We start from the raw sequence: 19,552 nt of genomic DNA on the forward strand, positions 1-19,552 counted from the left end.
GATTTCAGCAAGACATTTGATACTGTCTCCCAGGACATCCTTTGAACAAAGCTGAAGAAGTGTGGGATAGATGAGGGAACTGTGAGGTGAGTTGAGAACTGGCTGACTGGCAGAGAGCAGAGGGTTGTCGTTGGTGGTGCGGTGTCTGGCTGGAGGCCTTTAACTAGCGGCGTCCCTTAGGGGTCTGTGCTGGGTCCGGTCTTGTTCAACATCTTCATCAACGACCTTCACGAGGGAATAGTGACCACCCTCAGCAAGTTTGAGGATGACACGGATTTGGGACGACTGGCTGACACACATGAAGGCTGTGCTGCCATTCAGCGAGACCTGGACAGGCTGGAGAGCTGGGCAGTAAGAAACCGGATGAGGTTTAACAAAAGCAAGTGTAGAGTCTTGCACCTAGGAAGAAATAATTGCATGCACCAGTACAGGCTGCGGGAAGACCTGCTGGAGAGGAGCTCTGCAGAGAGGGACCTGGGCGTCCTGGTGAATGACAGTTTGGCCATGAGGCAGCCTGTGCACTTGTAGCCAAAAAGGCCAATGGCATTCTGGGATGCATGAAAAAGAGCATGTCCAGTAGGTCAAGGGAGGTGATCCTCCCCCTCTTCTCTGCTCTAGTGAGGCCTCATCTGGAATACTGTGTCCAGTTCTGGGCTCCCCAGTACAAAAAAAAGACAGGGATCTCTTGGAAAGAATCCAGTGGAGGGCCACAAAGATGGTGAAGGGCCTGGAGCATCTCCCTTATGAAGAGAGACTTAGGGAACTGGGTCTGTTTAGCCTTGAGAAAAGAAGGCTGAGAGGGGATTTGATTCAGGTTTATAAATACCTGAAGTGTGGGAACCATAGTGAAGAGGCTGGTCTCTTTTCAGTAGTGCGTGGGGACCGGACTAGGGGTAATGGGCTGAAACTTCAGCATAGGAAGTTCAACATGAATGTGTGCAAGAACTTCTTTACGGTGAGGGTGACGGAGCACTGGAACAGGCTGCCCAGGGAGGCGGTGGAGTCTCCTTCTCTGGAGATATTCAAGACCCACCTGGACGCCTACCTGTGCGACGTGGTGCAGGGAGCCTGCTTTGGCAGGGGGGTTGGACTTGATGATCTCTAGAGGTCCCTTCCAACCCCTACAATTATGTGATTCTGTGATCTTGATGGGGGGATTGTGTGCACCCTCAGTAAATTCGCAGACGACACCAACTAGGGAGGGAGTGTTGATCTGCCTGAGGGGAGAAGGGCACTACAGAGGGACCATAGACTCAGTCGATGGGCCAAGGTTTACGGCATGAGTTTCAACAGGGCCAAGTGTCGGGTCCTGCATTTTGGGCACAACAACCCCAGGCAACCCTACAGGCTTGGGGAGGTGTGGCTGGAAAGCTGCCTACTGGAAAGGGACCTTGGTGTGATGATGGACAGTGGGCTGAATATGAGCCAGCAGTGTGACCAGGTGGCCAAGAGGGCCAATGGCATCCTGGCTTGGGTCAGGAATGGTGTGGTGAGCAGGACTAAGGAAGTCATCCTGCCCCTGTACTCAGCATTGGTGAGGCCTCACCTCGAATACTGTGTCCAGTTTTGGGCACCTCAGTACAAAAAAGACATGGAGGTAATGAAGCAGGTCCAGAGAAGGGCAAAGAGGCTTGTGAAGGGCTTAGAAAATCAACCCTATGTGGTGAGGCTGAGGAAGCTGGGGCTGTTTAGTCTGGGGAAGAGGAGGCTGAGGGGAGACCTTATCGCTCCCTTCCAGTATCTGAAAGGTTCTTACAGTGAGAGCGGGTAACGTCTCTTCTCACTAGTGACAAGTTACAGGATGAGGGGAAATGGCCACAAGTTGCACCAAGGTAAGTTTAGGTTGGGCATTAAGAAACAGTTCTTTATAGAAAGGATAGTTCAACACTAGAATAGGCTCCCTAGGGAGGTGGTAGTCTCTGGATGTGTTTAAGAGCCATTTGGATGTGGTGCTCAGAGATATGACTTAGCAGAGGGTTGTTAGAGTTAGGGTACTATGGTTAGGCTGTAGTTGGACTTGATGATCTTCAAGGTCTCTTCCAAACTGGGTAATTCTATGATTCTATGATAGTTGATATGATTAGTAATGACACCCTTTACTTTGTGCCCTCAGGGAGCCTGGCTATGGAGGAGAGAAGGGAGGACACTTCCATAGAATCCTAGAATCACAAGGTTGGAAAGGACCTACAAGATCATCCAGTCCACTTTCCAGCAGTCCCAAAGCCTCCCTCTCACTTCTTCTTTCCCTGGAGCTCCAGAGCTAGTTGCTCTAGCTCCTGAGGATTTTGACTATCCGTGGGATGCTCAAACCAGCATGCTCCCACTGCTATGTGTCCTTAATGTGTTTCAGGTTATGTCTCAGATTAAACAGTTATTCAAGAATGTCCCTGAGAGATCTGCCCCAAGGTGATTCCTGTGGTGATTCCAGCTCTGGCGGTGAGCTCTGCAGTTGCTCCAATTCCTGCAACAGCCCAACAGCTGCTCCAGCTCCTGCAGTTAACCCCTTGGCTGTTAAAATCCCTGCAAAAGGTCCTGGACGTGCAAACAGATATGCATATCTATTGGTATCTATGCATACGTTTGTAACTGCCTATATGGTATGTATGTGAAAATATACTATATGTATCATATATGTATACATGCATAGGTCATAATTATTATCCTTTTCTTTTTCCCTGTCTTAGTAAATAGCTTTAACCGAGAAAATTCTAAACCACTGCACTGCCCTGAGTCCCTTACAGATCTCCTTGGGACTCTTGAATCTGTCCAGGTCATGCAGTGAAGAGCACCAGAAAATCTCAAGGTCATCTCAGGGAGCAGCTCCTGAGGTATATTCCTTACACCAGCTTTGGAAGAGGCCTCCAGTTCTCTGGTCCTGCTCTGAAGAGGCCCTCTTGTTATGGCAGTGCCTGCAAGGAGACCAGCTCTGACACAGCCTTTCATATTGCCGGCTACTGACCGCAGCACAGCAGTGCTGCTGTAGAGACAATAGGACTGTTGTCAGACACACAAGACCTTCAGGCCTGCACAAAGGAGAGGACTCAAGTCCTCAGTGCACTGTGGCAGTGTAACGAGAGCAGGAATGGAATGATGTGCAATTTATGAAAGCTGGAATAGTGCTTATTGCAACACTGCTGAGAGCGTGCTTGATCTCCCTGTTTCTCATGCTGTAGACAATAGGGTTAACTGTTGGAGGAGCCACTGAGTAGAGAAGTGCCACTGTCAGATGAGGAGCTTAAAAAGAAATCAGCAAGTTCCAAGGAACGTAATGGCCCTTAGTCCTCTATGCGATGCTCTTAAGATGGAGGGACCAGGAAAAGAATAAAGGAGAGATTAAGGAGTAAAGTTGAAAAAACAAAACAAAACAAAAACAAACAAACAAACAAAAACCAAAAACCAAAGGGGTTTGCTGTGACCTGGCATGTGCTAGCCCTGAGCTCTGGGAGAGGGCAAAGGGCAGAGGGTGAGCAGATAGTTTTAACAAAGAGAAAACACAGTGGCAACAATCTGTGGAGGAAGGGTAATTTACTAAATGTAACCAAATCAAACAAAACAAGAGAGAGAAGAGTACCCAAAACAGGAGTCAAACCACGATAGTGTGAGGGCATCACGTGCTTTTCCCTGCGGGGAGCTGAGACAGCCAGAGTCAGAGAGCAGCGGGGATACGGTCCCGAGTGCAGCGATAGAATGTAAGGGCACGGGAGATATACGTTGGGTGCCATCAAGAAAAATTAAGCCAGAGGTTAGTGGTGAAAAAGAAATTGTCAGGGAATTAACAAGAGCTGAGTATCCTCTTCTAGGACCTCTTGATCGGACGCCCAAGGAATCCTGAACTGACGGAGCGCAGAAGAACTTTCTTGTGGATACTGAAGAAAAAGAAACCTAAGATCCCAGAGAAACAACCCCTGCTGCCTACAAGAACTACCATGTTAATGCTGTTGTGTCTTTTGTCTCTGTGTTGGTCACCGGTGGGGGGTGTTCATTTGATTCAACAACCTGGGAATTTGTGGGTTACTTGGGCCAAACAAACAGGGCGAAGGGACAGGGATCGGAGAGATATATCTGGAACAACTTCACCGCAAAGGCACTACTGCCAGGTATATCTTTGATTTGTGGTGACCGGACATGGCAAGGGGTACCAGCAAATGCTGTGGAGGGACCTTGTTATCTGGGAAGGCTAACCATCCTGTCCCCACGTGCCTTCGAGTGGGTACAGTTGGCCAGAGACATGACTAAAGCTCAGAAGAAGCAGAACATCCATACGCTGAAGTCGGACTGCGGTGACGGAGTTTGCCTTTGGGGACCAACTGCACGAATCTTCGCATCCATTTTAACCCCAGGACTTGCCACAGTGCAGGCACTGAAGGAGATAGAAAGACTAGCCTGTTGGTCCATAAGACAGGCCAATGCAACTTCCGCACTGCTAAGTGAACTACTCGTGGACGTTGATAGCATTAGACATGCTGTGCTTCAAAATAGAGCGGCGATTGATTTCTTGCTTCTAGCACAGAACCATGGGTACAAGGATTTTGAAGGGATGTGTTGTTTTAATCTGAGTGATCACCGTGAATCTTTACATAAGAAATTGGAGTGGTTAAAAGAACATACGGGAAAAACTGGAATACAGGATGATCCTTTTGGGGATTGGTTGGAGAGTTGGTTTGATAAAATTGCACCATGGTTCAAGCAGTTGCTTAAGATGTTAGTTGTAGGGCTTCTTATGCTTTTTGCATTAGTGTTGTGTGTGCCATGTGTATTTCACTGCTTGCTAGGTTGCTTACAGCGTATGGCTGAAAAGATGATTTTCACACAAATAGAATATCATAAGATGCAGGATAGGCTTTAGGGTAAGAATTAGGGATTAGGTATTAGGAATGAATGGGGTTTATTAGTTGGGTGTATTAGTGGGTTTATAGTGTTGAGTATTGTAACAAGTTAGGCTTTCTTAGCATGGGGAGGGGGAGATGTTGTGTATTAGGCAAAATACGGGGAATATCGGGCTGTTACGTGGCAGGCCCTCCCCCATTTCTGGAAGGATCAGTGACGTGTACAAGGTAGTAGGCGTATTTGAAAGGCATAGTTTATATAAGTGTGTGTTTGCTTGAATAAATCGCCATTTTACCTCTCATCTCCTTGGTGTCACTTTGGTAACTGGCCTAGCTGCGAACTTCTAGGGAGTCAAGATCGTAAAGTCATCAGTGGCCATAAAGCCTTCACCGGAGTCCCACCCTGCTTCCTCTTCATGCCACATCCCCTGGGGATGCCGACCCCACAACCCCCAACCGGGAACCCAAAATGCCCCAAACAGTGGTAACACAGAAAGAGGACATTAACTCTTTAACTTCCACTGTTCTGCGTGATGTTCTGTTGTGGAATATCAACAATAGAAATCACAACACCACCACACAGAGGCACTGACAGACGTGAACCTGAAAGCACAGACCCCAGCCAGGAGCCCAGGGATGCCCCGTCAGATGTTGCAGGATGAAGTCACCGCACAGCTTGATGAACAGCCGTGTGCTTCCTGCTGGACTGTGGGTTTCTTAGAACATCCATCTCCAGCACCTCCAGAAATGTCTCACAAGAATGAGGGCAGACAGAGTCACTGCACATCCTTTATTCTGTTAAAGTTCACAGAGAGCCTGGTTCATTATGAACAGTGCGTCTGGTCTACACTACAAAGGTACAAGCTAAAGAGTAATTGATTTGAATAATGTTGTTATAGTGAATAGCAATACAGTATATATATATATATACAGTATATATGCCTATATATATATATATATATAAAAGAATACGTTTTAATACATTACAGTTATAAAAATTGATCAAAACAAAAAGAAACAAAGTGTTTGCATCAGTCAAAAGCATGAGTTCTAAAAGAAGGGCAGTTCAATATTTGTGAAACACATTTTGTCATCATTTTCATCACTGCATCCTTGACTTCCTGGCTCCTCATGCTGTAGATGAGGGGGTTCACTGCTGGAGGTACCACAGAGTACAGAAGTGCCACCATCAGGTCCATGGATGGGGAAGAGAGAGAGGGGGGCTTCAGGTAGGCAAAAATGCCAGTGCTGACAAACAGGGAGACCACAGCCAGGTGAGGGAGGCACGTGGAGAAGGCTTTGTGCCGTCCCTGCTCAGAGGGCATCCTCAGCACAGCAAGGAAGATCTGCACATAGGACACAACTATGAAAACAAAGCACCCAAAGGCTAAACTGACACTAAAAATGAGAAGCACAACTTCCCTGAGGTAGGAGCCTGAGCAGGAGAGCTTGAGGATCTGGGGGATTTCACAGAAAAACTGGTTGACAACATTGCCTTGGCAGAGAGGCAGTGAAAACGTACTGGCAGTGTGCAGAAGGGAATAGAGAAGCCCAGCGCCCCAGGCAGTTGCTGCCATGGTGGCACAAGCTCTGCTGTCCATTAAGGTCCCGTAGTGCAGGGGCTTGCAGATGGCAACGTAGCGGTCATACGACATGATGGTGAGAAGGGAATACTCTGCTGACATGAAGAAGAAGAAGAAGAAGACCTGTGCAGCACATCCTGCATAGGAGATGGCCCTGGTGTCCCAGAGGGCATTGGCCATGGCTTTGGGGAGAGTGGTGGAGATGCAGCCCAGGTCGAGGAGGGCCAGGTTGAGGAGGAAGAAGTACATGGGGGTGTGCAGGCGCTGGTCGCAGGCTACGGCTGTGCTGATGAGGCCGTTGCCCAGGAGGGCAGCCAGGTAGATGCCCAGCAAGAGCCAGAAGTGCAGGAGCTGCAGCTGCCGTGCGTCTGCCAACGGCAGCAGGAGGAACTCGCTGATGGAGCTGCTGTTGGGCATCTGCTGTTCCTGGGCTTGGAGTCCTGTGCAGAGTGCAGAAGATAATAACAAGTCCAGACCATACTCAGAGACACTCCTCCTGCTTTAGTATATTATTGGAATACAAGAAAAGCTGTTCAGAGCCGCAGCTCTGGAGCAAGATAAACAGCAGTATAGAAGTTCTCATTTCCCTTTGAAAAATGGTCATTTAACTCCAGAACATTTATTTATTTTCATGAGTTTCACCATCCCTTAAGGAGTAGGAGATTAGGGAGCTCTTACTTTTTTCTCATTTACTAATCATATCCCAGCCTCCTGGCTATTTTCCTCTTTACTGCAGCTGTTCTTTAAGACCCCAGCCCCAGCCTCAGTGCACTTCGAAATGTCTTAGAGAAATCTCCCTTTTTGCAGGACAAATCATCTATTAATGTCTGCAGAAAACAATGATAAATTAAAGTGATTGTTTCCTTTTTGAAAGGAGAGGCTGAAAGCACATTCTGTGTTTTCACTTTGTTCTCTGACTGTTCACAAAAACACCAACTGACTGCAGAAATATTTGGGTGTAACATAGCTATGTTAAATTAGACATCCCCTTTAGATTACTGCCCCCAGTTCTTTCTGACTTCCCTCAGAACAGGAAATGGAAAATCCCTGCCTTTACTCTCCTCTTCAAAGAACCCTTACAGACATACTGCTGTGCAGTGGAGCTGTGATCCCCTGCCCCAGGCAGCAGCTGTGGCAGCACAAGCCCTGCTGGGGGGCTCCTTCCCCCCACACGTCTCCCCGCAGCACCCTGGACAGCTCCCCGGGCAGGCTGAGTGCTGAGCCTGGCAGGCGGCAGAGTCCCATAGCCGGCACACAGCCCCTGGGGCACAGCAGGGACCCTGCTCTGCAGGACAGCCCTGGGCACCCGCCTGTAGCCCCATATGCACAGCCTGCAGCCGTGCTGGGACATGCAGCCCTCAGGGCTGTGCTCTGATGCTGCAGCATGCAAGCCCTCTGCTGGAGCAGAATGCTTTTTCCACAGTAAAGTAACATGCAGTGCCTGCAGCCAGATCTGCTATGGGATGTCCCAGATTAAGTTAACCCTCTATGAATAGCATCTGTATGGCCTGAAGTGAGACTTACCGTGTCATTGTCTGTCAGCAATGCTCCTGCAGTGAGCTCACAGCCTGCTCACACCGTACACATCCTGCATGCTCTCTCCCCTTTCTCTCCTCTCCTTCCTTTATCTGCAGGCTGTGCTGTGCACTAGAGGTGCTTCTGGGCACAGCTGTCTCACTGCAGCACCATCCAATTTTATGAGCTTCCTGTGTCCCAGGAGCCCGGCCCGGCTCAGTAGCAAAGCATGTCATTTTTATCCTTCCCACTCGTATCCCCTGAGATGTCCCTGCATCTTCATGGTCAACAGCTCCTGAAAGACAACAGCATCATGACAGTACATTAAAATCTGTTGAATTTAACACCAGATTTCTAGTGGTCAGTGACTTATACCAGACATGTGGTAAGTCCTCCCAGAGAGTGTTTGTTGAAACTAAAAGGGCACACAGATAAGGACACGATATCATAGAATCATAGAATCACCAAGGTTGGCAAAGACCTACAAGATCATCCAGTTCAGCTGTTCACCTATCACCAATAGCTCTTACTAATCCATGTTCTTCAACACAATATCCATTCATTCCTTGAATATATTGAACTGGTGAATCCACCACCCCCCTGGGAAGTCCATTCCATGTCCCAAAGTGCAGGATGTGGCATTTGGTCTTGGTGTACTTCTTCCCATTGGCTTCAGCCCAGCTCTCCAGCCTATCCAAATCCCTCAGTAGGGCCTTGCTAACTCCAGGCTGATCCACACTCCCAGCCAATTTGGTGTCATCTGTAAACTTACTTAGGGTGCACTTGATGCCTTCATCCAGATCAACAATAAAGGTATTGAAGAGGAAAGGCACCAGCACTGACCTCTGGGGAACACCAAGTAGGCGCACAGGTAGGCGTCCAGCCGAGTCTTGAATATCTCCAGACAAGGAGACTCCACAACCCCGTTGGGCAGCCTGTTCCAGTGCTCCGTCACCCTCACTGTAAAGAAGTTCTTGCACACATTCGTGCGGAACTTCCTACGCTCCAGTTTTTGGCATTTCCCCTTGTCCTGTTTCCACACACTGCTGAAAAGAGTTTGGTCTCGCCACTTTGCCACCCACACCTCAGATACTTATAGACCTGGATCACGTCCCCTCTCAGTCTTCTTTTCTCAAGGCTAAACAGACCCAGTTCACATAGTTTTTCTTCATAGGGGAGATGCCCCAGGCCCTTCACCATCTCTGTAGCCCTTTGCATCACTCTTTCCAAGAGATCAGTGTATTTTTTTTATAATGGTGAGCCCAGAACTGGTCACAGTACTCCAGATGAGGCCTTACCAGGGCAGATTAGAGGCGAAGGATCACCTCCCTCGACCCCCTGGCCACCGTATTTTGTATGCACCCCATAATGCCATTGGCCTTTTTGGCCACGAGGGCACACTGCCGGCTCATGGCCAACCTGTTGTCCATCAGGATACCCAGGTCCCTCTCTGCAGAGCTCCTATGCAGCAACTCATCCCCCAACCTGTCCTGGTGCATGCAATTATACCTCTCTAGGTGCAAGACTCTCCACTATCTTTTGTTAAACCTCATCTGGTTTATTACTGCTCAGCTCTCCAGCCTGCCAGGCCTCGCTGAATGACAGCGCAGACTTCAGGTATGTCAGCCAATCCTCCCAACTTCCTGTCATCAGCAAACTTGCTGAGGGTGGCCACTATCCTCTTGTCAAGGACACTGATAAAGAAGTGGAGAAAGACTGGACCCAGCACTGACACCTGGGGAACACCGCTACTAACAGTTCTCCAACTGGGCTCTGCACCACCAACGACGACCCTCTGTGCTCTGCCAGTCAACCAGTTCTCGACTCACCTCACTATCCATTCATCTATCCCACATGCCCTCAGCTTTCTTCTAAGCAAACTTTCGTAGGAGACAGTATCAAATGGCTTGCTGAAATCAAGGTAGAAGACATCCACCACTCTCCCCTCATCCACACAGCCGGTGACAATGTCATAGAAGGCTGTCAGGTTGGTTGATCATGACCTCTCCTTGGTGAACCCATGCTGACTACTCCTGACAACCTCCTTTTCATCCAACTGTCTGGAGATGGCTTCCAGCACAAGCTGTTTCAGCACCATTCCAGGGACAGAGCTGAGGCTGCCTAGCCTGTAATTGCCCGGTTCTTCCTTCTTGCCCTTTTTGAAGAACAGAGTGACACTGGCTATCCTCCAGTCTTCAGACACCACCCCTATTCTTCAAGACCTCTCAAAGATGATAGAGAGTGGTTCAGAAATCACCACTGCTAGCTCCCTCAGCATCCGTGGATACATACCATTGGGCCCTATGGCTTTATAAACATCAGTGTGGCCTAGGCGCTCACGGAGCAGCTCTTCCCTGACTAAAGGCAAGTCTTCCATTCCACAGACCCTCATACTATGCTCCAAGGTCTGGGATGGTTGAGGGAGAGCTTTCTCACAGAAGATGGAAGCAAAGAAGGCCTTCCGTTTCTCCACCTTCACAACATCCCCCATTACCAGACCACCCCCCTCACTTAGTAGGGGACCCACAATCTCACTAGTCTTCCTGTTAATCTTAACATACTTAAAATAAACAAACAAACAAATAAATAAATAAACCTTTTTATTATCCTTTCTTAATGAGTGTCAACTCATTTATGTAATACTATGCTCTGTTTGCAGGGAAGTGTGTGAGAGAGGTGGGCCAATGAGTGCTGGTTCTGCTGTGATGTGTTTATAACTGAATAATACAGACCAATCATGGAAAGACCATGGAAAGATAGATGGTATTAAGGGTGTATATGGGAACTAAAAAACAGTATTGTTTGACAAACACTTTTGATGGTATAAGAAAGTGTAATTGTTGATGGCATATGGAAGTGCACTTGAGGGTATGTGGAAGTGTAAATGAGGGTACAAATAGTGGAATAGTTTACAGAGGAAAAAGGGATAAAGAGGAAGTGAGTTTATCTGCACTGACATGAGAGCAACCCCCCGCACCACTCCTCTGTGAGAAGAGCAGAGAAGAGGCACAGTCCCCATGTATCAGGTAGTGTTATTCTGCTTACCAAATGAATGAGCTCACAACAGAAGAGGCATTTCTTCCTCTCTGCTCCATCAGTGGCATACTCTGAAGTTCAAGGCACTGGAAAACTATGGCACATCTAAGTTCTATCAATGATTACTCTTTAGTATGCACTGGGCTCTCATTTCAATTGCATCTATATTAGTCTAGGGTCATACCAGTTGACAGGAAGCTGGCAAATGTTGTCTCATTGTAAGGAAGAGCAAGAAAGATGACAGGGGCAATTATGGGCCTGTCAGTCTCACTCCAGTGCCTGGTAAAATTATGGAGACCATGATGGTGGGAGTTATGGAAAATCAGCCGAAGAACAATTCTGTCATAGGTTGCAGCCAACACAAGTTCACGAGGGGTAGTTCCTGTTTAACTTAAGGTCTTATTGTGACACGTTTATCCCTTTAACTGACCAAGGGAAGCCAGTTGATGTTATCCTTGAGGATTTCAGAAGAGCTTTTGATACTTTTTCTCACAGCACCCTTCTGGACAGAATGTCCTGCATATGGCTAAACAGAAATAGAACGTGGTGGGTGAGGAGTTGGCCAATAGGTCAGGCCCAAAAGATTATAGCCAATGGGTTTCATCGGGTCACTGTCAGGGTTCCCCGGAGCTCCATTTAAAAGCTATTCTCTTTCATGTTTTTGTGGAGGACTTGCATGCAGGACTAGAAGATGTTCTGAGCAAGTTTGCTGATGATACCAGATGAGGAGGTGCTGTTGCCTCCACTGAGGATGGACAGGACATGCAGAGAGATCTGGACAAGTGAGAGAAATGGGTACCAGTTGGTACTAAGCACCAAGTGCATAAAGCATAACAAGAACAAGTGCCTGATTGTGCACCTAGGTAGGGGCAACACTGGACATGCACGCAGACTGGATATGGAACATTGGAGGGCATTCTGAATGAAAAGGATTGGGGGTCCTGCTCAGCATCAAATTGAATGTGAGTCTGCAGTGTGCTCAGGAAGCCGGGAAGGCCAATGTCCCCCTGGAGCGCAAGCAAGTTATTGCCAGCTGTGTGAGGGAAAGGATCATCCCTCTCTGCTCCTGTGCAGTGCAACAGCCTCACCTGGAGCAGTAGGGGCACTTCTGGGCACCGCAGAACATAAAAGACATCAAATTATGGGAGGGTGTGCAAAGGAAGGCACTGGAACTGAGAGATCTGAAGTTCAGAGTTTCAATGAGACTGACTGCTTGTTCAGACTGGGCCCTTCTCACATCCCACATCCAGTGATGAGATACAGGGCACACATTGGATATGAGTTTCACAGCATCCTTACACCACATGCAGAGGCTGCGATCTTCTGTCCCAGTGTCTTTCCTTCAACATCATACAGACCTCCATCCCACTGCTCCAGGAAGGTTCTGAGCCAACATGAGAGACAGGATCTCCCTGCCAAGGGTCTGGGGATCAGGGCTTGGCCTTTCTGCTTCATAAGACAAAGGAGAGGTTTCTTAGCATCAGAGACACCATGCCAGTGCCTTTGCCTGCCTGTATTCATGGCTTCCAATTATCTTCTCTAACAAGTATCTAGGGAAGCTTGCTTGGTAATGTCCCTCAGTGGGCCCATTAATACTCCAAGAAACTTCACTGTTACTTCTGACTTTGTCTTGCTAAGCACTTTGTGTATCTTCTCTCTGCACTGGAGGTTGATGGACTCGGCATCAAATGCGCCCTGGGGCCCATTATCACCTGAAGAGCCTCCTGTGCCTTGTGCCTTCCTGTCATCTTCTTCAGGTTTTCAGAACTTGTTCAGCAAAATGGAGAGTTATCTGGAGAGAGCTTTAAGAGAAAGAATCCAGCAGACATTTTTAATCTATTTATAGTTGAGTTTAAAGAAGACATTGAAGCAGCACTGTACAGTGGATATCAATCCAGGATGTCCCCAACGAGTTCTATTCCTTTACTATGTGGACAAAGGTCCTCCTCAACCTCTCCACCTCATTTCTACTCACATTGGCCCCATGGGACTTGCATCACTTTTCCTCACATCACTCTTCTCCTCTGCAGTCACCCGCTCAGTGTTAAACCTCCTTTGCACCAGCTCCCACTGACTTTCCTCAGAGAACCAGCTGCACACGGGCAAGGAAAGAATTCTATTTTTATTTTTTGGCCAACAAACAGCAGGAAAGGTGTTGCAATTGAATGAACAGTAAAACACAGTGATCAATTGCATGCCATGTCCAAGCTGCATCTATTGAGGCTTATCTATCTCAGGGAATATTTGTCCAAGGAATGAGTTTAGACAGTGATAGGGTGGTATAGATCGAATCACAGTGAAGGAGTTGACAATAGAGTCCATCAGACTTGGGAGATGGAGCTAATTCCAGTAATCTCCCTGTAAAGTCAGTTTGGAAGGAAGGGGAAAGGATTGGAAGCAGAAATCTAAAAGGGGCTGTCAAATTTGAACACAGCTCTGAGACTCCCAAATTCTTCTTTAGGCAATTGCTTGTTTTCTTAACTGTCACACCCTCCATGAGGCTGGGACATGATTAGGAAGTGAGAAGAAATTAAGAGCTCCATAATCCTCTGCTCCTTAAAGGATGGTGAAGCTCATGAATTTAAATTCTAGTTCTGGAGTTAAATGAATATTTTCCAAAGGGAAAGTCAAATGTTGATAGTGTAGCAGGAGGAGTGTCTCTGAGAGTGGTCTGGACTCGTCATTATCAGGGGGTTTCCCGCGGAGAACCTTACGTGTGAAACTGCTATCAAGTGTCATCCACCTGCTTTGCACTGATCTCAAAGAATATTAGAGGATGGACTGGACTGAAGGTAAAAAGTTTAGAACATCACCAGAAGAAGAAGTGTCACGTGCTAAAGAGGCCCCACCATGCAACGAACTACCAGAAAATGAAAAGAAATATGCCCTGTTCACTGATGGATCATGTTGTATTTTAGGTAAGAATTGCAGATGGAAAACTGCTGTGTGGAGCCCCTCACAACAGGTTGCAGAGGTCACTGAAGGTAAAGAAGAATCAAGTCAGTTTGCAGAGGTAAAGGCTGTTCAGCTGGCCTTAGCTGTTCCTGAATGGGAGAGGTGGCCAATTCTTTATCCTGACTCATGGATGGTGGCCATTGCCTTATGGGGGTGGTTACAGCAGTGGGAAGAAAATAACTGGCAACGGATGGGAAAACCTCTTTGGGCTGCTGAACTGTGGAAAGACATTGCTGCTCAATCAAAAGATATGATTTTAAAGTTGTCATGTGGATGCACACGTGCCCAAGAGTCGCGCTACTGAAGAACAATAAAACAACCATCAGGTAGATTGAGCTGCCAGAACTGCGGTGGCTCAAATCGACTTGGACTGGCAGAACAAGGGTGAATTATTCCTAGCTCGACAGGCCAAGAGACCTCGGGCCATCAAGGAAGAGACGTGTCATATAAGTGGGCTAGAAACCGGGGGTGGACTTAACTATGGACACCTCTGTACAGGTTATTCATGACTGTGAAACATGTGCCATAATTAAACAAGCCAAGAGGATGAAAATTCTGTGGGGGAAAGGCAAAGGCAAAAGTGTCAATATGGGGAGGCGAGGCAGCTTGAGAATGTCACCTTGCCATGATCTCGCAGTGGTAATTGTTATATGCTTACCATGGCGGAGGAAGCCACTGGGTGGCTTGAAACACATGCAGTACCCCATGCTACTGCCCAAAACACCATACTGGGTCTTGAGAAAGAAGTCCTGTGGGGACATGGCACCCCACAAGTAGAGAGTCTGACAAAGGGACAAATTTCAAAAATTAACTTGTACATAATTGGGCCAAAGATCAAAGCATTGAGAGGTCATTGATATCATATCCCCTACCATGCACCAGCCTCTGGTTAAATTGTACGATACAATGGGGTGTTGAAAACTATGGTGAAAGCAATGGGTAGTGGTACATTTAATCACTGGGAAAAGCATTTGGCAGAAGCCACTTGGTTGGTCAATACTAGAGGATCTGTCAATCGTGATGGTCCTACGCAATCCAGCCCCCTACACACTATAGAAGGAGATAAGTTCCGTGTTATACATGTAAAGAACATGTTGGGGAAATCTGTTTGGGTCCTTCCAGCCTCTGGAAAGTGCAAAGCTCTCCATGGAACTGTTTTTGCCCTGAAACCTGGGTGCACTTGGTGGGTGATGCAGAAGGATGGGGATGTTCAGTGTATTCCACAAGGGAATTTGATGCTGGGGGAGTGCAGTCAGTAATTCCATGTATCTATGTATATATTTGCATGTGTAGTGTATTTTAGTTATTAGAGTTATATTACATTTAATTGTACTATTTAGTTATCATAGTCTTATATACGTGTATATATGTATATATAATAACCGTGATGTAATAATGTCGAGTAAGGGGTGGAATGTCATGGTCATGTATTGTTGCTGTCAGTATTCCACATCATAACATCATGTGCAGTATGGATCATTAACATTTCATACTCCAGTTCTGTGGAATAACAACGTCCCAAATACTCAGCTCTCAGAAGAAAACTACATATCCCAGAGGACTTTGCGACCAATAATTCCATGTATATATATGTATACAGACCTGTGTGTGTAACGCATTTTAATTATTGTTTATTTCTATATAGATATGTTTTCTAAGAATAATGTAGTGATGTAGAATAAGGGGTGGAATGTCATGGTTTTGAAATTTTCCTATTGGTATTCCGCATATCACAGTTAGTAAAACAAGTTTTCTTCCTTAGGTAGTTACCACTGCTCTGTGTGTTTCCTTAAGTCCAGCTCCCATCTCCCAACCCTGTTCCCTTACCCTTCCCACTTGCTGGGGGCCAGGCATCCCACGGGCCTACTGCCCCCCCTGTCATGGATAGAGACAGATCCGTTCATATTGCTGGCTACTGACTGCTCTCCTGGGGTGCTGCTGTAGAGAAAACAGGACTGTTGTGAGACACACAAGACCTTCAGGCCTGCACAAATATGAGGACTTGAGAGCACTGTGGAAATGTAAATAGAGCAGGAATGAAAAGAGGACACTGGCCAGCTGTCCATGTCTGTACCTCCCCCAGATCCAGACAAGGCAGGAAGAGAGAAGAGCTAAGGAAAACTACCTTGAAAGCTTTTTATTTATCTCTTAACCTATTCAGGGAATCTGGTTCCATGTTTACACGAGCTCTTGGAGTGAGAAAATGGAAAGTAGTTAGGAAAAAAAGTGAATAATTTGCAACATTTTTCTGCAGATTACTGTATCACACGAAATAAAACAAGCAAATAAGCATAAAATATAATGAACCATCACAAGGAATTGTGTGAGGAAAACGTGCCCTTTATAATAGTTGGAATAGTGCATACTGCAACACCTTCCTGAGAGCGTGCTTGATCTCCCTGTTCCTCATGCTGTAGATGAGGGGGTTCAGTGTAGGAGGCACCACTACATACAGAAGTGCCACTGTCAGATCCAAGAGTGGGGAGGAAACTGAGGGGGGCTTCAGGTAGGCAAAAAAGGCAGTGCTAAAAAACAGGGAGACCACGGCCAGGTGAGGGAGGCACGTGGAGAAGGCTTTGTGCCGTCCCTGCTCAGAGGGCATCCTCAGCACAGCCATGAAGATCTGCACATAGGACACAACTATGAAAACAAAGCACCCAAAGCCTAAACTGACACTAAAAATGAGAAGCACAATTTCCCTGAGATTTGATTCTGAGCAGGAGAGTTTGAGGATCTGGGGGATTTCACAGAAAAACTGGTTGACAACATTGCCTTGGCAGAGAGGCAGTGAAAACGTACTGGCAGTGTGCAGCAGGGAATAGAGAAGCACAGTGCCCCAGGCAGCCGCTACAATGGTGGCACAAGCTCTGCTGTCCATCAAGGTCCCGTAGTGCAGGGGCTTGCAGATGGCAACGTAGCGGTCATAGGACATGATGGTGAGAAGGAAATACTCTGCTGAGAGGAAGAAGACAAAGAAAAAGAGCTGTGCAGCACATCCTGCGTAGGAGATGGCCCTGGTGTCCCAGAGGGCATTGGCCATGGCTTTGGGGAGAGTGGTGGAGATGCAGCCCAGGTCGAGGAGGGCCAGGTTGAGCAGGAAGAAGTACATGGGGGTGTGCAGGCGGCGGTCGCAGGCTACGGCTGTGCTGATGAGGCCGTTGCCCAGGAGGGCAGCCAGGTAGATGCCCAGCAAGAGCCAGAAGTGCAGGAGCTGCAGCTGCCGCGTGTCTGCCAACAGCAGCAGAAGGAACTCGCTGATGGAGCTGCTGTTGGGCATCTGTTGTTTCTGGGCTTGGAGTCCTGTGCAGAGCGCAGAAGATAATGACAAGTCCACACCATTCTCAGACACACTCCTCCTGCTATACTATATAAGTTCCCCTTTGCCTTTGGAAAATGATCACTTAACTCCAGAACTTGTATTTATTTTCATGAACTTCAGCATACCTTAAAGAGCAGAAGATTAGGGAGCTCTTACTTTCTTCTCATTTCCTAATCGTATCTCAGCCTCCTGAATACTTTCCTCTTAGGAACTATTTACATGTCTCATATCTTTACTTCAACAGGTCTTAGAGCCCCCAATCCCAGCTTATTTGCACTTCAATTTGTCTTAGACCAAGATGATTGTTTTCATGATAAGTGCATTTATTATTGTCTGCAGAACAGTATGAAAACTTAAACGGATTATTTCTTTTTAGAAGCAGGACGCTGAAAGCAAAACCTGTGTGACTGTCCACGAAGCAAGCGATTGATTGAAGAAGTATTTGGGAGTAACGTAGTTTTGTTTTAAATTTTACAACCCCTATTAGATTTCTGCCTCCAATCCTTAATGCCTTCCCCAAGAACAGAAAATGGAAAATCTCTGACTTGGCACTCTCCTCTTTCAAAGTACCCTTCCAGACATACTGCTGTGTAGTTGAGCTGAGATCCCCTGCCTCAGGCAGCAGCTGTGGCAGCACAAGCTCCTCTACCGGGGGGCTCCTTCCCCCCACACGTCTCCCCGCAGCACCCTGGACAGCTCCCCGGGCAGGCTGAGTGCTGAGCCTGGCAGGCGGCAGAGTCCCATAGCCGGCACACAGCCCCTGGGGCACAGCAGGGACCCTGCTCTGCAGGACAGCCCTGGGCACCCGCCTGCAGCCCCACATGCACAGCCTGCAGCCGTGCTGGGACACGCAGCACTCAGGGCTGTGCTCTGATGCTGAAGCACGGAAGCCCTCTGCTGGAGCAGAAGGCTTTTTCCGCAATAAACAATCATGCAGTGCCTGCAGCCAGATCTGCTATGGGATGTCCCGGATTTGGTGATCCCTCCAGGAAAAGCAGCTGCATTGCCTACTGCAAGACACTTACCATGCTGTAGTTTGTGAGCAGTGCTCCTGCAGTGAGCTCACAGCAGGCTCACACTGTACACACTCTATCAGCTCTCTCTCCCTTCTCTTCTATCCTCATCTCAACGGCAGATCAAGCCCCAGCTCTGCTGTGCTGTGCACTAGAGCTGCTCCTGGGCACAGCTGTCTCTCTGCAGTGCTGCCCACTTGTATGATCTCCCTGTGTCACAGGAGCCCAGCCCAGCTCAGCACACCCGAGGATTTGAGTTTCTCTTCCTCACTGCTTCCCCTGGAGATTTCCCTGGTGCTCCAGGGCTGAAAGCTCCTGATAGACAGCAGGCTCATCTCTGCTAAATGCACTTGGATGTCAGATCAGTTATTTACCAGTGGATAGACAGATGCCAGATGCATGGCTTTGATTTGTGGAAGCAAACTCTATAACACGGATATAGGTTATAAAGCAGATATTATATTTTTGGGCACCAGGTGCAAGGGGGATCACTCCTATCTCTCACACCAGAAAGCAGAAGTGTTACAAGCTCAGACTTATTCAACAAATATCCTGGAACTCATCTACATATTCCTTATTTTCCTTATTTTAAATTCTGCCCCTCCCTCCGGCACACGTGCTCTTTTTAGCGGGGGTCTTCCTCTGGTGGTTGTGGGGATGAAGTCAGACGTCTTCCTTTTCAAATGCTCAAAGTCTTCCTCACTCTGTCCTTTTTATCCCATCATATTTAACTGAAGTAGACTGGTTCTGGCCAGCTTCTTGGGCTATGTTCCTTTCAGTATGCAGGATGTTCTTCCCTTATGGTAACCGCACATCCGACTTGGTTATGGGCCCACATACCTTTTAACTTTGAGATTTACTCTTTTACTATATAACTTTGTTAACAGATTGTGTTTGCCTAGCAGAAGCTCAAATGCCTCATCTGGAAAGCTCTTTGTGGGGAGCGCTGCGGGGCACTGGTAGGCAGCGCTGGTCGGTACCCAGTGTGTTGCAGAGTTGCGGGTTGGTGCCTGAGTGTACCAAGGGGCGGACACATGGGTGGGACATATGGGTCAGGGGTACTCGGGGTGGTCATGTGTCACAGTATATAAGATTTTGTTGCACAGTGTTAAACTGGCATTCAGCTCTAAACACTGTGTCTGTCTTGTATGACCCTTAGCTGTGGATGTCCAGAACATAGGGGGTTAGCCTAGCTGGTTTGCCATTCAATCAACGCAGTTCCTTAGCATTGCAGCAACACTCTCCTCCTGCGCCTTAATACAAAAGACACACAGACAAGGACAGGGACCCTCTGAATTCCTTTCC

At 47.5% G+C, this 19,552-nt stretch overlaps 1 protein-coding gene across 1 annotated transcript; it reads right to left on the reverse strand.

The window, feature by feature from the left end:
• Positions 1-5,857: 5,857 nt before the first annotated feature.
• LOC140265415 (olfactory receptor 14J1-like) lies at positions 5,858-6,658 on the reverse strand. Its single transcript, XM_072361337.1, has one exon. It carries the CDS (start codon positions 6,656-6,658, stop codon positions 5,858-5,860), a length of 801 nt encoding a protein of 266 aa, XP_072217438.1.
• Positions 6,659-19,552: the final 12,894 nt, after the last annotated feature.

This window comes from Excalfactoria chinensis, unplaced genomic scaffold (genome assembly GCF_039878825.1).
Source record: "Excalfactoria chinensis isolate bCotChi1 unplaced genomic scaffold, bCotChi1.hap2 Scaffold_85, whole genome shotgun sequence".
NCBI lineage: Eukaryota > Metazoa > Chordata > Aves > Galliformes > Phasianidae > Excalfactoria > Excalfactoria chinensis.